Source organism: Seriola aureovittata, chromosome 7 (assembly GCF_021018895.1).
Source record: "Seriola aureovittata isolate HTS-2021-v1 ecotype China chromosome 7, ASM2101889v1, whole genome shotgun sequence".
Taxonomy (NCBI): Eukaryota; Metazoa; Chordata; class Actinopteri; order Carangiformes; family Carangidae; genus Seriola; species Seriola aureovittata.
Genome location: NC_079370.1, coordinates 20,701,872 through 20,716,888, shown reverse-complemented (window position 1 = coordinate 20,716,888; position 15,017 = coordinate 20,701,872). Strand labels below are relative to the sequence as shown.

At 40.4% G+C, this 15,017-nt stretch overlaps 2 protein-coding genes across 2 annotated transcripts; both read left to right on the top strand.

The window, feature by feature from the left end:
• The first annotated feature begins 1,699 nt into the window (after positions 1–1,699).
• LOC130172786 (neural cell adhesion molecule 1-like) lies at positions 1,700–10,877 on the top strand. Its single transcript, XM_056381706.1, has 16 exons — positions 1,700–1,998; positions 2,260–2,331; positions 2,477–2,674; positions 3,488–3,625; positions 4,947–5,090; positions 5,319–5,436; positions 5,695–5,849; positions 5,968–6,101; positions 6,454–6,589; positions 6,711–6,878; positions 7,112–7,231; positions 7,729–7,856; positions 7,945–8,113; positions 8,322–8,517; positions 8,653–8,769; positions 9,617–10,877. Exons 1-16 carry the CDS (start codon positions 1,908–1,910, stop codon positions 9,657–9,659), a joined length of 2,127 nt encoding a protein of 708 aa, XP_056237681.1. The 5' UTR covers positions 1,700–1,907; the 3' UTR covers positions 9,660–10,877.
• Positions 10,878–12,412: 1,535 nt separating this feature from the next.
• LOC130172452 (neogenin-like) lies at positions 12,413–14,545 on the top strand. The gene is made up of 4 exons (XM_056381195.1): positions 12,413–12,711; positions 12,973–13,044; positions 13,190–13,387; positions 14,233–14,545. The coding sequence occupies exons 1-4, from the start codon at positions 12,621–12,623 to the stop codon at positions 14,421–14,423; spliced, it is 552 nt and encodes a 183-aa protein (XP_056237170.1). The 5' UTR covers positions 12,413–12,620; the 3' UTR covers positions 14,424–14,545.
• Positions 14,546–15,017: the final 472 nt, after the last annotated feature.

The following is a 15,017-nucleotide window of genomic DNA, read 5'->3' as shown; positions in this document are numbered from 1 at the left end:
ATAATGAAATGAGTGACGGGTGAATCCCATTTAGCTGCTTCAGTTCCTAGGTCCTGGCATTGTGCATGCTGGCTCACTGTCCTGACTTCCTGGGACACTTGAATAAAACAGAACCATCATTAATGTCATTGGTAACACCTGTGCCTTTTTCCTTCTGTGAAATGCCTATTGCCTTTCTGCCTCTTCTTTTCACTGAATACTCTGTAATTTGTGAAATATTAGAAGAGCACATCTACCAAAAACATTAAATGGAAGATGTGTAGGTCAGTAGGTCTGTTTTAATAATGTTTACATTATCATGAAACAATTTTATTTTACATTTTTTCAGGTCTTTCAGGCAGAGAATTTGATGAAAATTTTGACAGATTCAATCTGTCAGTGATATTGACTGATACTGTCCATTCTGTGTGTGTGTGTGTGTGTGTGTGTACACCCGCGCACATGTGCATGGTTGTGTAACTGATACTGACCATGAAGAGCTCACCAGGTTTAGGATGTTCATCGTCAAAGCCCTGAAGCCAGCCGGATTTGCTGAGAGACGACTGATTAGACAAACTTTGTATGTCTAACAGTGGCATCTTGTCAAACACAGGTGTAAGTACTAAAGTTAAAGATGGCTGCGTTTCATTTAGGCAGGATTAAGGTTAGGGTTCAGTTAGGCACTGTAGCCCTACATTTCAAAGCAATCAATTTGACTGTCATGGTGGTAGAGCACAGGTGTTACTAATCACATAATCCCAGTGTCATGACAGTGAGCCAGCATGTACAATACCAGGACATTTAAATGGAACAGTGATACTATTACTATTATTAGCAACACACATGCTTTTATTATTTTTACAAGTCAAATTGTAAATTATTACATTTTATGTACCCTTCCATGCCAATTCAACCCCCTGGGAATATTTCTATATACCACTTATCACTGACTAGACTTTGGCTACTTATACAAAAACTTGTTTTTGAACTCTTTCTTTTGTGATCACTGAATATGAGCTGTTTCTCAAAGTTAAGAAAACATTCTTTGTCAGAGGGGTTTGTTGATTTCAGCATCCTACAGGATGTATGTTTTCAACAGATGTGAATTTGGCACCGTATGTGCAGTTTGGTCCGTGTGCTTGAGAAGAATGTGACCTTTTTTAAATGGGAGAGGAAAAAACGATGGAATGATAGAAATATCTTTCTCCATCTTTTCTTCCCCTGTGGGGAGCTGCCTCCGCTGCTTTCATCCGGTAGCCTGGAGGGAGAGAGAGAGAGAGTGAGAGAGAGAGAATGAGAGAGGGGGGGTGAGAGAGAGAGAGAGAGAGAGAATGAGAGAGAGAGGAGGGGGAGTGAGAGAGAGAGAGAGAGAGAGAGAGAGAGAGAGAGAGAGAGGGAGAGAGGAAGAACAAAAGAAGTAAAAAAATAGAGACAAACAGGACAGGTAGACACAGTTGTGAGGTAACAGATATTTGACAGGATGAAGAGAGGGAAAGACGTCATTCATGTCATCACCTCCCATTTCTCAGAACAGTAACAGTAACCCTGTTGGGGTTGAAGGAGGGATGAGAGACTAGTGCTTTCTCTCTCTCTCTCTCTCTCTCTCTCTCTCTCTCTCTCTCTCTCTCTCTCTCTGTCTCTCCCCTTCCCCTCTCACATTTCCTCTCATCTCAGTTGTTGGGCCCCTATATAACCTCTTGCAGAGACCCTCTCCCTGTCATACTTATTGTAGGTGGTTTGGCAACAACAGGTGTCAGCATGTCAGTGTGATGCTGAGGTGAAGATATTTGACGTGTTTTTGTTGTGTAGCAGATCTTTAGTTAGGTTTGTAAATTTCACTAGATCAGCATTTGAGCATTTTGTCCAGTTGTGTTCCGACTGACTTTCACACTCAAGAGAGAAACTGCAGAGTTCACATTTAAAAGGTTATGGGATTGGTAACCTGCTGCATGGTGAACATGACTAACCAATCAGCTCTCCTGAAACTGGCCTTGCTGCTGCTGCTTGCGTATGGCACAGGTAAGACTTGTGATGATATGTTTTCATACACACTGCACGGATCAAAAATCCAGACTGTGAGCAAAAGAAAGCTTCTTAAGTGTAAAAAATACAAGTTTTTCTGCCTGTTGAAACAGTTAGAAAACACAATCCTACACACAGCTGACACCTTTCTGCAGGTGGAAAGGTGGATTAATTACTTAATTAATTAATAACAGTGTTTTCACTTTAAAAGCTCATTGTGGTCAACGTTTTTATAAAATGTGCAACTTCTTCCTATAGATGCAAGGATGCAAATCGTTTCCCCTAAACAAGATGTGCTGGTGGGAGAAGAGATCTTATTGCTGTGTAAAGGTGAGTCACTTCTTCATTTGATGACTAATGACACTTGTCTGTGTGAATAAAAAATGTCAGTTTGAACCTCTTCTCAAGAAAAATAAGTCTCCACTTTTATATTCATTCCCTCCTTTCCTCCCTCCCTTCTTGTCTTCTGTCCTAGCTGGAGGAGAGGGAACTATAACGTGGCAGAAGGATGAGGAAGACATTGATGATGAAGAAAAGGTGTCAGGGATAGATGAGACCTCCTCTAAACTGAGCATTAAGAAGGCCACAATGAATGATGCGGGCAAGTATAGCTGTCTGTGTGACTTCGACAACGGACACCAGGACAAGATTGACGTACAGCTGTATATTTATGGTATGTAACAACAGGCTGCTCTTTCACACACACACACACACACACACACACACACACTTATATAGTCAGTTATGTTGTTGGTGTTTTTATCCTTCACTGGACATGAAGAAAATATTTAGAATTTTATATTTTTGTTTACATGTATCTTTCATGAAGTTTCTGACATGTCCACTCTGGTGGACAGCATGCGATTAACTTTCATTGTAATTAATACACAATAACAGTGTGATAAATAGAACAGTGTACTTTATGAAAGCTGTGAACATTAAATGTGAATTTATTACTGTAAAACAAATACTTTTGCATATTTCAACATATATTCAACCTGGGCTTTGAAAAACAACCCAAACTACAGTGTGTCACATTGTGAGGATACTTTCTCTGTATGTTTTAGCTCTAACTATTGTATTGTTGTATTTATTGTTTTGCAAACAATACCAAAATTAATTAATATTGAATTAATAAAAAATAATATCTACACACCTGGTGTATCATCAGACATACAGATGTTTAGGTTTTTAGCTGCACTTACATCTGGTTGTAGCTCTTGGGTTTTCAAACACTGTCCACTGTAGTGACTGATACACAACTTTACCATCCAAAGCCAGACATAAACAGGAAATTGGCTTTTGAATAGCTGTCCACAGTAATGACCAATAGTTGTGAAAGGGTTCAAATTGGTTATGTTGAGTATATCAGCACTTGTCTAATGAACCAGCTCCCACCCTGATGGTGCTATGACTCATTTTGTTGCTTTACACCACAGAAGGTGGGCATCCTAATCTTTCTAATCCCAATCTTCTTCTTTGTCAGAGGGACCATCGTTTGGAAGCAAGAAAACCTACCATGAGTTTCTGGAGGGCACAGATGGGATGGTGCCATGCCTGGTGACTGGCAAGCCAGAGGTGGATGTTCACTGGCTTAGAGGCAACCAAAACATCCCTTCTGATGGTAGGACCAACACCCAGGGCCTTATGGGAGTAGTGAGGACAAAGTGTGATTAATGTGTCAATGACAGCATCCTGGGGAGTTTTCTGGCGACTCTTAGACTTTGTCAAATGAAAACATCAGACACATGGTTCAAATGTTAATATTAGATGGACACAGACATTCAGGCAGGCGTCTTGGCAGGGACATTGAGGTTAAGATCAATGTGACCCGGTTTGAAACTATCAAAACTCAAATGGTGTGATGGGAATTATTCGGACACTGTTAAGACCTTTCAGGAAATCTTGTCAAATTAGCCTTTTTTGGAAGTTGTTTGTCTCTTTCTGTTGTACTCCAGCCAGAAGGAGGTCTCAGAGATTTCACAGGTCGACATGACTTGTATTGAGTCAGATTCACATTGCATGTAAACATCTGTGTCAGGTGTAATCTGTATTCTGTTTACATGTTAAAAAGAGTAATAAAGGAGCATTTCATCAGACTCACTCTCTGCTTAAGTTAGTCTGTTTTCAAATAGATATAGGGAGGAACTTCCCTCACAGGCTTCCCTGCAGTGTGAAGGTTTTTCTATGTTTACAAAACGCTTTCCAGCTGCCATCAATGCACCTCTTCTGCACTGGCTCATTAGATAATTTAGTTTGTCCAGCACAGCCAGTTACAGTCACACATTACAGGTGAGTCTGTGTACTGTATGGTTCAGGAACTAACGGGCACAGTGTTTACAGCTACCAACAGGAGAGTGAATATTTGGACTTGGAACCTGAAACATGACTTTAAATGAATAAAGTTGCTCCATATCTGCTGAATTAGAAAATAGCACTTCTGTGAAAATGCCTTTTTATGTCCTGAAAATATGTCAGTGTTGTGTTCAGAATTTGTTGCACTGCCCCCAAGTGGCTCAGTAAATTAATCATTGCAGGTTTTGGTACCAAAAGTGAAAAAATAAGCGCTTGTACTTCCCTGAGATGCATCAAATGCAAACCCTAGATAAAGATAGAGCTCAGGTCACCTTTGCAGTAACATAGTTTGTATTTGAGTGAGCCCTCACCTTTTTGCCTATGATATCATGTTATTTTGACACCCTCCAGATTAAATCTGCTTTAGATTTCAGTCTCATGTAACTATTACCAAAGGTTTGGTGCACACAGTGTTTCTTTCACTAAATACTGTACTGTCTATGTGATGCAGCAGTTGGAGCTCTGCAGAGCTACTGCTGTCTGAACAGTGGGCTTCATCAAGAAATGTGACTTTAGAGAAATAAATCTTTTTGTGTTTGTCTTTTGCTCCCTGTCTGTGCACTTGCTTTTGCGGCTATCTCTCACTTCAGAGGGAGAACGTGTGCGTCAGCTGACTGATAACACACTCCGTATTGAAAAAGTGACGAGAGAGGATGCTGGGCTATATGAGTGTCAGGCCTACATCAGAGGAAGGAACATCAATCAGAAGCTCCCTGTCTCTGTTGTCGTCAATGGTGAGTAGCTTTTTCAGATCAAGATTGTGTTGACCAATTATTTGTGTTTTGTGACATAGAGATTGCTGATAGTATACCGCCTAGGTAGGATTTAGTCCCTCTGTTGGTTGTGTTTTCCCTCATATTTACATATTAAAGTTTTATTAGTCAAAGTGTAAGGTTTTAATTTACCACCACTGATGTTATCTTTTACTTTACTTTCACATCACTGGTGCCGCCCCCCTGCAGCTCCTCCTAAAGTGCATCTGAAAGAAGAGGTGAAAAAAGTGATGGCTGGATCAGAGACCAATGTTTCCTTGCTTTGTTTGGTGGACGGTCTACCGACACCCAATATCACCTGGACCATGTAAGACCGGATTTTATGCATTGTGTTTATAATATGAACATTGTAGATGAACTGAACCTGTTCTCTCTCTAAGCCAAGAAATTCCCTTATCAGCTTTGTAAATGTTCTGCGGCATCACTCTTCTCCCTCCTCTGGCCTCTTTCGTCCTCTTATCCCGCTTCATAAAGTTGTGCCTGTAAATATCTGTCTCATATTTACAATAACGAATCACTACAACATCATTCAATGTGTATTTTGCTTTTCACTCTCTGCTCACAGGCCGGTGGCATTTGACCCTTCACGCCATCAGTTCAACTCAGACCGCAGCCAGCTGACTATACACTCTGTTGCCAGAGGCGACTATGGGGAGTACGTCTGCACCGCCAGCAACAAGATAGCTGAGGACAGTGCAACCATCACACTTCATGTCTTTGGTTGGTTCAGTTCTGTAGCACTTGTAGACTTTTTACTTTATCCTGTTGTACTATAGTGATGTGTCTGAACCTTGGTCAGTTGAATACTGTCATTGTAACTGAAATGTTTGATTTTCAGAGGCCCCAGAGGTGTTTGTGTCAGCAGAGCAGCTGATTGTGTCAGTGGGTCAGCCTGTATCTGTGTCCTGTAACGTCTCTGGCCATCCTCTGCCTGAGCTGCACTGGCTCAACAAGCACAATGGACAAACTCTGGTGAGACTGTATGGACATGTACACTCATAAACTCCACTGCACACATTCACCTTCAGGCAGCAAAACTGAAACTGTAAACTCAAAATGATATATGTAATATGATTATGGCTTTTATCTATGGCTCAACAAAGAACACTCCAGTTAACTCCAACACAACACTGAGTGTTTGCATTTACAACAAAGCTCATTACATGTAGGATGATTATGATGATGATGATGATGATGATGATGATGATGATGATGATGATGATGATGATGGCGGCATGTGGCCAGGATGTGGGTTTTCAATGATAATCTGTATGTGCCGTATTTCTAATGTGTGATTTTCATTTTTTTCTTCTGCCTCTGTCAGGACTCTACTCCTGGTCCCGTGCGTGTGGTGGATGGTGTGTTGTTGATAGATGAGATAATGCCCTCTGATGGCGGACTGTATTCGTGCATGGCTGTTGGCACCTCTAGAAATGCATCTAGAGATGTCGCCATCCACAGTAAGAGTTTATGTCCAGCTTTGTATTTCTGTAACCATGTTTCACACAGACATGTTTCTGTGCCATTTTTTAACATTTGTTTTCCCTTCTTCAATCCTCCGCTCTGCTTCCTGACACACAGCCAATCCCGGTCCTCCTTTCTACCTGTCAGCCTCACCTGGACCGACATCAGTCCTCTTTTCCCTCAAATCTCTACCCATGAACGGAGGAACAGAAATCACAAGTTTTGTCCTGCAGTGGAGGCAAAGTGAGGCAGAACAGTGGAAGGAGGTCAGAGTACCAGCTTCAGGTAGATCATTTGCTCCACATAGAGGCTTTGCAGTTGTGTGTCATGATTCTCCATGAAGAAACAAATCAGTTGGTGAATCACTACACCTTATACTGCTTAAACCTTAAACTGTATTCTCCCTTTATATATACAAGTACAAATGTAATAACGTGTTTGTACAAAAATGATGTGCCTTTTGTGTGTGTGTGTGTGTGTGTGTGTGTGTGTGTGTGTGTGTGTGTGTGCTTTTACAGATCCTCTTGCTATCACCGCCCTCAAGCCGTACACATTGTACACGGTGCGTTTGGCTGCCTTGAATGCAGTAGGAGTCGGAGAGTTCTCTCACACAGACACAATTCGTACCGAGGGAATTCGTAAGTGCTACACATTACATCAGACAGTGACAGCACACACCAAATCCACATTTCATGCAATATGTGTGGCACATTAACTACATATTCAGTGTGTGCGTGTGTGGGAATTTGTATATTTATACATTTACATGAATGTATAATGATGTGCATTTATTGATGCACAATGTAGAGTACACATGCGTATGCTGCATGCAGTGTATATCTTCCTGTCTGTATCTATATATCTGCTATCACTAATTTTTCTTATTCATCTCTCATACAAACATCATCATAACATTCCCATGACTTCATCTTCTGCTGCCTGATGTTCACTGATGATGTTGATGACACCATGTAATCTACTGTCAATCAGGAGGTAACGCACATTATGAAATAATAAAGTCACATGCTCAGTCAAGCTGTATGTAGCCCAGATAAACCAGTTTAACTACATCAAATGATAAGGTGTTAATTAATATTCATCAGTTCTTTCCTTCCTCTCTGCTTCCTGCCTGTAGGTGAACCCGACAGTCCAGTGCTGTCGTCTGATGAGATAAAAGTCGAGGGCAACTCCTTCTCTGTCCCTCTTAAACAGATGGATGACGGTGGAATGCCTCTGCTGCACTTCAACGTACGATACAGACAGGTACGAGGCTCTCTCACTCTCTTCCTCTTCTTTGGTCCTTTTTTTTTCCTGACTTTGATCCTCCCTCTCCTCCGCTCTCTTTAACCAGGATACAGAAGGGGCTGAGTGGAAAGAGATGAAGTTGTCGTCTGATTCAGACGCTGTCTCCCTTCAAGACCTGTCTTTTGGGTCAGACTATCAACTGGAAGTCATAGCAGTCAATGCTAATGGTTCCTCTATCCCTGCAACGTTCAACTTCACCATCGCAGAACAACCTGGTATGTGGCCTGCTACTTCCACCACCACACACTTTAGCGTACCAGCCAGAAAATGTGTCTTAGCTTCTAGTTTGCCATAATCAACTGAGAGTGATGATACAAATAGCTCTGAGATTAATTATACATCAAGAGTGTGTTGCTTGCCACAATGAAGGTGTTTGCCATACGTTCAGTTTGGTCATCTAGACTTTGTCATCTCTTCTCAAAGTGAGCAGCCGCACCATGACCAAAGGCAGCGTGGTTGGCATTGTCATGGTCATCTTCCTGTTGGTGTTCCTGGTGGTAGATGCCACCTGCTGCTACAGAAATCGCTGTGGTCTTCTCATGTCCATCGGTGTGAAACTCTTTGGACAGAAAGTTCCAGGCCTCAAACTGCTTGAAGAAGGAGCAGGAGCCACTAATGGGTAAGCTGATGTGACTGTGAAGAGAGACCTTTCGGAAAAGCCTTTGAGGAAATGTGTCGATGTGCACAAAACATTGAATAGGTCAGCAGATTATCATCATTGTAATTCAAACCTTGTTGTGTGTCCTGGCTGCAGAGATGTGAAGCTGAAGGGTCTGTCCACTCCTAGAGGCAGTATGCAAAAGGGAGTCACCACGGAGGGGGGGCAGCTCAAAGAGGTCACCTGCGACAAAGCCCCCCTCACCAAGCACGAGTATGTTGTATGCACAGTTCACAAAAACCTACATGGATATATAGAATTGAATGATATGTGAAAATTGAGGATTACAAGTTTATGACCTTCATGTAATTACCTGCTGTAAGCTGCTTCCTTTTACTCTCTTATCCAAGTCAGGTCTCTCCACATTCAGTCACAGGAATGAGCAGAAACCAAACTGTACATCCTCATAAATAATAGGTGCCTAAAAGATAACTAGTTACATAACTTAAATTACATAAAATGCACAAAGAAACAGAAAAGAGCCTAACTGAAATTACATACCAAAACCTAAATTGAAAGTGCATTTTCTCAACATACATACAACCCCAAAATAAAATATGTACAGTGCATTGTACAGTACATTAGTTGCAGTTTTATTAGTTTTACATTTGATTTGGTTTTGTCTTCACATTATGAGTATTTTTCTAGTTCACTATAGCCATTTATTTAAAAAACCAGGCTATAGGCTTGTTTTACGATCCTGACACCTCTTTATGTTGCTGAAAAATATGTCTGCCTCATCCAACCAGAACATGCAGCCACAGTCTCTCTGGCTGTAGTTTGTTGTCAAAGACTTTCATGGACTCCTACAAACAAACTATCACCATGAACAGCTGCTACATGTGTTAGTATGACAGTCTGACTATGTCAACATCAGTGTTTGAGCTGAGGAACATTAAAAACATATTGCATTTATCCAAAGTGAGAGTCACGTGAAGAGCAAATATATAGCAGAAAGTCGTTTTTAAACTCCACTTTGAATTGAGGTTCTTTGAGTTTTAAGTTTTGAGAATTAGTTTTATCCCAATATTTCACTAATAAGTCATTTCTCTGCCCACAGGAAAACACAACCAGACAGAGAGCTGCCCATTGCCGACGCGTGAGGCCAGAAACTGGTGAAACGAGAAACATGAGAGTAAAACATGTGCCAGTGAGCTGCATAGACAACAAGAGAAACTATTAAACACCTGGTCACAACCACTGACTCAGAACACTCAGCGATCTCTGCATTGGATACATCTGCCGTGGGAAAGGTCAAATGTGCTGACACACTGTAGGAAACGGACTGATTTTGTCACAGTGTGTTAAAACTGGTCTTCTTCAAACCTCTGTGCTTTTGGAGTGAGATAGCAGCAGGTGTGTGTTCAGCCTCTCTAGACAGCATTGTGCTGACACAGACCACAGGCAGGTGAATGGGTCATTTTCTATATCTGTCTGCTCTGATGTAAATCACTTCAAGCTAAACTTAAAAGACAAAATCTCCTTAACAGAGTGATATTGATGTCTGTGTTTTACAGGGTAAAATTGTTGTTACTATTTCATTTTCAAAAATATTCTAAAGGACACAACAAACGTTTACCTAGTGAATGTTTTATACAGACACAAGGTCTCATTTTTCTCATTATTCGACTCTTTCTTTAACCATACCATGACTGTCTTGTGCAAATCAACTTTGTTTAACATCCAAAAATGTGTTTGTATTAGTGATGTTATTTTAAATATCTTTATTGTTAGTAACTTTTTAATGGTTGTGTAAACAATTAGACATCTTTTTTTTTTTTTTAGATTAAATGCCACTGTATCCTGATATTGAGCACTATTATAGGCCATTTAAAGGCCACTTCAGTTCGAACCAAACTTAACTAACTTTAACGTAATTATTATGCACTGATATTTATTATTTTTTAGCCATACATGAGAGATATTCATGATTTGGATTTAAAGCCATATTTGTAGCCAGCTTTACTGTTCCGCACTTTTGCGTGAAAGTTCATGGTCAGCAACTAATACTTCCCACTTAGGGAACCTGTAATTAAAAGCAACTTTAATTATGAGAAATTTTCAAGTACCTGTAATAATAGGAAAACATACGCGAAGCAAAGCGGACTAATGTTGTAAGTTATCTTATACTTATAGTCATATCATTATTTACAGTAATCAAATATGTGAAAATAAATCAGGTGCAGCTTTTTTGTGTAGAAGATAGTTTGACATAAATTACCTGAACATATTCAAGTGTTTTGAGATTCTTGTAATATTGTACTGAACACTGTACATGGTTGTACATACACTTTGTGTTTGATAAAACATGGATTCTAAAACAGCTTTATGTCTTTTGTATTCACCAACTACATGTTTGTTTGTTTGTTTGTTTGTATTTTAGTCGCATCTTTAGTAACATGTTTGAAAGATGAGATTAAGCTCTTAAAAAAGACGTGGCAAGACGTGAACCTGACTGATTCCAGATGCAAGTATTGTGCAGTGATGACTTTGATGAATGCAAGTGACAAACTGTCAGAGACTCACCACCTGAAGGTATGAAAGGTGGCTGATTTTCCCCCGGCTTGAATAAATATAAAATGACCTATCAGCAGAAAAAGTTCTGCTCTAGCCTGCTGGGCACATGAAGAGCAGAATACCTTTTGTGAAACTATTTTGTGCTAAGAAATTGTCTCTGTGAAAACTCCTTACCATTTGTGGTGTAGAATATGACACGGTCTCTGGAAAGAGAGTTTGCTGGTGAATATTTTTTAACAGTTTAACTTTCAACACAAACCGAATTCAATTCATCGCAATGGTACTGATGTGGATGCTGATACTTTGAAAACTAGGAAAATGAAACCAAACCTATCTGCATGTGAGATGTAGGTAAGCGGAAACAAGAAAATATGATTTATTTCTGGCTGGACTGCAGCAGCGGGGGCCAGCTGTATAACCTAGAATGTCCCTGACTGGCTGACTGACCGTATTTCCATCACTGGTTGCTGAGTTGGTTTCTTCCTGCAGTGTTGCCAACTTAGCACATTGTCGCTAGATTTAGAGACTTTAAAAAAAAAAAAAAAAAACACTAGCTGTAAACCTGGTAAATGACTGGACCGTGTAGGGATTAGGGCTACACCTATATTTTCAGGCAGTCTTGGGAACTGCAGGGAAGCGGGGAAGCTCTTCCAATACTCTGAGCCTCGACGGAGGAGGAGAGAGTGGAGCAATGTGCTGACAGCGATTAGTTATCAGTGTCAGTCCAGACCTCAAGCATTGGCAATTATTTTCATGCCTAAATCGGTTGTCTTGCAGGCTTGATATGAATTCACTCAAAACATGCATATGTTTACTCAAATAGTGATGGGGACATTTCTGTCCTCCCAAAATATTGGAGGGGACATATCTCTGACCTCCATATGCAAACCTACGCCCTTGGTTTATTGTCTCTCAGAAAAGCAGTTTTCATGAAACATGAGTTTCTTAAATCTGTGACAAAAAATAATTTAATGAATTTAAATTTATTGATTCTCTGAAGACAGATATGCTCACACTTGAATATCCTATATGCTACCAACAACTAGCTACGTCCACTTACTGAAGACAGAGTCTGAGATCTGCACAGTCGTGAGGTAACCTCTACAGGACAGAGAGAGGGACAGACGTCATTCAGGTGATGACACCTCCCATTTCTCAGAAAAACAATATGTTGGGGTTATAAGAAGGATGGGAGACTAGTGCTTTCTCTCTCTCTCTCTCTCTCTCTCTCTCTCTCTCTCTCTCTCTCTCTCTGTCTCTCCCCTTCCCCTCTCACATTTCCTCTCATCTCAGTTGTTGGGCCCCTATATAACCTCTTGCAGAGACCCTCTCCCTGTCATACTTATTGTAGGTGGTTTGGCAACAACAGGTGTCAGCATGTCAGTGTGATGCTGAGGTGAAGATATTTGACGTGTTTTTGTTGTGTAGCAGATCTTTAGTTAGGTTTGTAAATTTCACTAGATCAGCATTTGAGCATTTTGTCCAGTTGTGTTCCGACTGACTTTCACACTCAAGAGAGAAACTGCAGAGTTCACATTTAAAAGGTTATGGGATTGGTAACCTGCTGCATGGTGAACATGACTAACCAATCAGCTCTCCTGAAACTGGCCTTGCTGCTGCTGCTTGCGTATGGCACAGGTAAGACTTGTGATGATATGTTTTCATACACACTGCACGGATCAAAAATCCAGACTGTGAGCAAAAGAAAGCTTCTTAAGTGTAAAAAATACAAGTTTTTCTGCCTGTTGAAACAGTTAGAAAACACAATCCTACACACAGCTGACACCTTTCTGCAGGTGGAAAGGTGGATTAATTACTTAATTAATTAATAACAGTGTTTTCACTTTAAAAGCTCATTGTGGTCAACGTTTTTATAAAATGTGCAACTTCTTCCTATAGATGCAAGGATGCAAATCGTTTCCCCTAAACAAGATGTGCTGGTGGGAGAAGAGATCTTATTGCTGTGTAAAGGTGAGTCACTTCTTCATTTGATGACTAATGACACTTGTCTGTGTGAATAAAAAATGTCAGTTTGAACCTCTTCTCAAGAAAAATAAGTCTCCACTTTTATATTCATTCCCTCCTTTCCTCCCTCCCTTCTTGTCTTCTGTCCTAGCTGGAGGAGAGGGAACTATAACGTGGCAGAAGGATGAGGAAGACATTGATGATGAAGAAAAGGTGTCAGGGATAGATGAGACCTCCTCTAAACTGAGCATTAAGAAGGCCACAATGAATGATGCGGGCAAGTATAGCTGTCTGTGTGACTTCGACAACGGACACCAGGACAAGATTGACGTACAGCTGTATATTTATGGTATGTAACAACAGGCTGCTCTTTCACACACACACACACACACACACACACACACACACACACACACACACACACACACACACACACACTTATATAGTCAGTTATGTTGTTGGTGTTTTTATCCTTCACTGGACATGAAGAAAATATTTAGAATTTTATATTTTTGTTTACATGTATCTTTCATGAAGTTTCTGACATGTCCACTCTGGTGGACAGCATGCGATTAACTTTCATTGTAATTAATACACAATAACAGTGTGATAAATAGAACAGTGTACTTTATGAAAGCTGTGAACATTAAATGTGAATTTATTACTGTAAAACAAATACTTTTGCATATTTCAACATATATTCAACCTGGGCTTTGAAAAACAACCCAAACTACAGTGTGTCACATTGTGAGGATACTTTCTCTGTATGTTTTAGCTCTAACTATTGTATTGTTGTATTTATTGTTTTGCAAACAATACCAAAATTAATTAATATTGAATTAATAAAAAATAATATCTACACACCTGGTGTATCATCAGACATACAGATGTTTAGGTTTTTAGCTGCACTTACATCTGGTTGTAGCTCTTGGGTTTTCAAACACTGTCCACTGTAGTGACTGATACACAACTTTACCATCCAAAGCCAGACATAAACAGGAAATTGGCTTTTGAATAGCTGTCCACAGTAATGACCAATAGTTGTGAAAGGGTTAAAATTGGTTATGTTGAGTATATCAGCACTTGTCTAATGAACCAGCTCCCACCCTGATGGTGCTATGACTCATTTTGTTGCTTTACACCACAGAAGGTGGGCATCCTAATCTTTCTAATCCCAATCTTCTTCTTTGTCAGAGGGACCATCGTTTGGAAGCAAGAAAACCTACCATGAGTTTCTGGAGGGCACAGATGGGATGGTGCCATGCCTGGTGACTGGCAAGCCAGAGGTGGATGTTCACTGGCTTAGAGGCAACCAAAACATCCCTTCTGATGGTAGGACCAACACCCAGGGCCTTATGGGAGTAGTGAGGACAAAGTGTGATTAATGTGTCAATGACAGCATCCTGGGGAGTTTTCTGGCGACTCTTAGACTTTGTCAAATGAAAACATCAGAGACACATGGTTCAAATGTTAATATTAGATGGACACAGACATTCAGGCAGGCGTCTTGGCAGGGACATTGAGGTTAAGATCAATGTGACCCGGTTTGAAACTATCAAAACTCAAATGGTGTGATGGGAATTATTCGGACACTGTTAAGACCTTTCAGGAAATCTTGTCAAATTAGCCTTTTTTGGAAGTTGTTTGTCTCTTTCTGTTGTACTCCAGCCAGAAGGAGGTCTCAGAGATTTCACAGGTCGACATGACTTGTATTGAGTCAGATTCACATTGCATGTAAACATCTGTGTCAGGTGTAATCTGTATTCTGTTTACATGTTAAAAAGAGTAATAAAGGAGCATTTCATCAGACTCACTCTCTGCTTAAGTTAGTCTGTTTTCAAATAGATATAGGGAGGAACTTCCCTCACAGGCTTCCCTGCAGTGTGAAGGTTTTTCTATGTTTACAAAACGCTTTCCAGCTGCCATCAATGCACCTCTTCTGCACTGGCTCATTAGATAATTTAGTTTGTCCAGCACAG

Excerpts from the sequence above, each read along its gene's own strand:
- LOC130172452 (XM_056381195.1), top strand. The coding sequence starts at position 12,621 with ATGGGATTGGTAACCTGCTGCATGGTGAACATGACTAACCAATCAGCT. Across the intron at positions 13,045-13,189 it reads GATCTTATTGCTGTGTAAAG|CTGGAGGAGAGGGAACTATA; the intron begins GTGAGTCACTTC and ends CTTCTGTCCTAG. Across the intron at positions 13,388-14,232 it reads CGTACAGCTGTATATTTATG|AGGGACCATCGTTTGGAAGC; the intron begins GTATGTAACAAC and ends CTTCTTTGTCAG.
- LOC130172786 (XM_056381706.1), top strand. The coding sequence starts at position 1,908 with ATGGGATTGGTAACCTGCTGCATGGTGAACATGACTAACCAATCAGCT. Across the intron at positions 8,114-8,321 it reads CACCATCGCAGAACAACCTG|TGAGCAGCCGCACCATGACC; the intron begins GTATGTGGCCTG and ends CTCTTCTCAAAG. Across the intron at positions 8,518-8,652 it reads GGAGCAGGAGCCACTAATGG|AGATGTGAAGCTGAAGGGTC; the intron begins GTAAGCTGATGT and ends TCCTGGCTGCAG.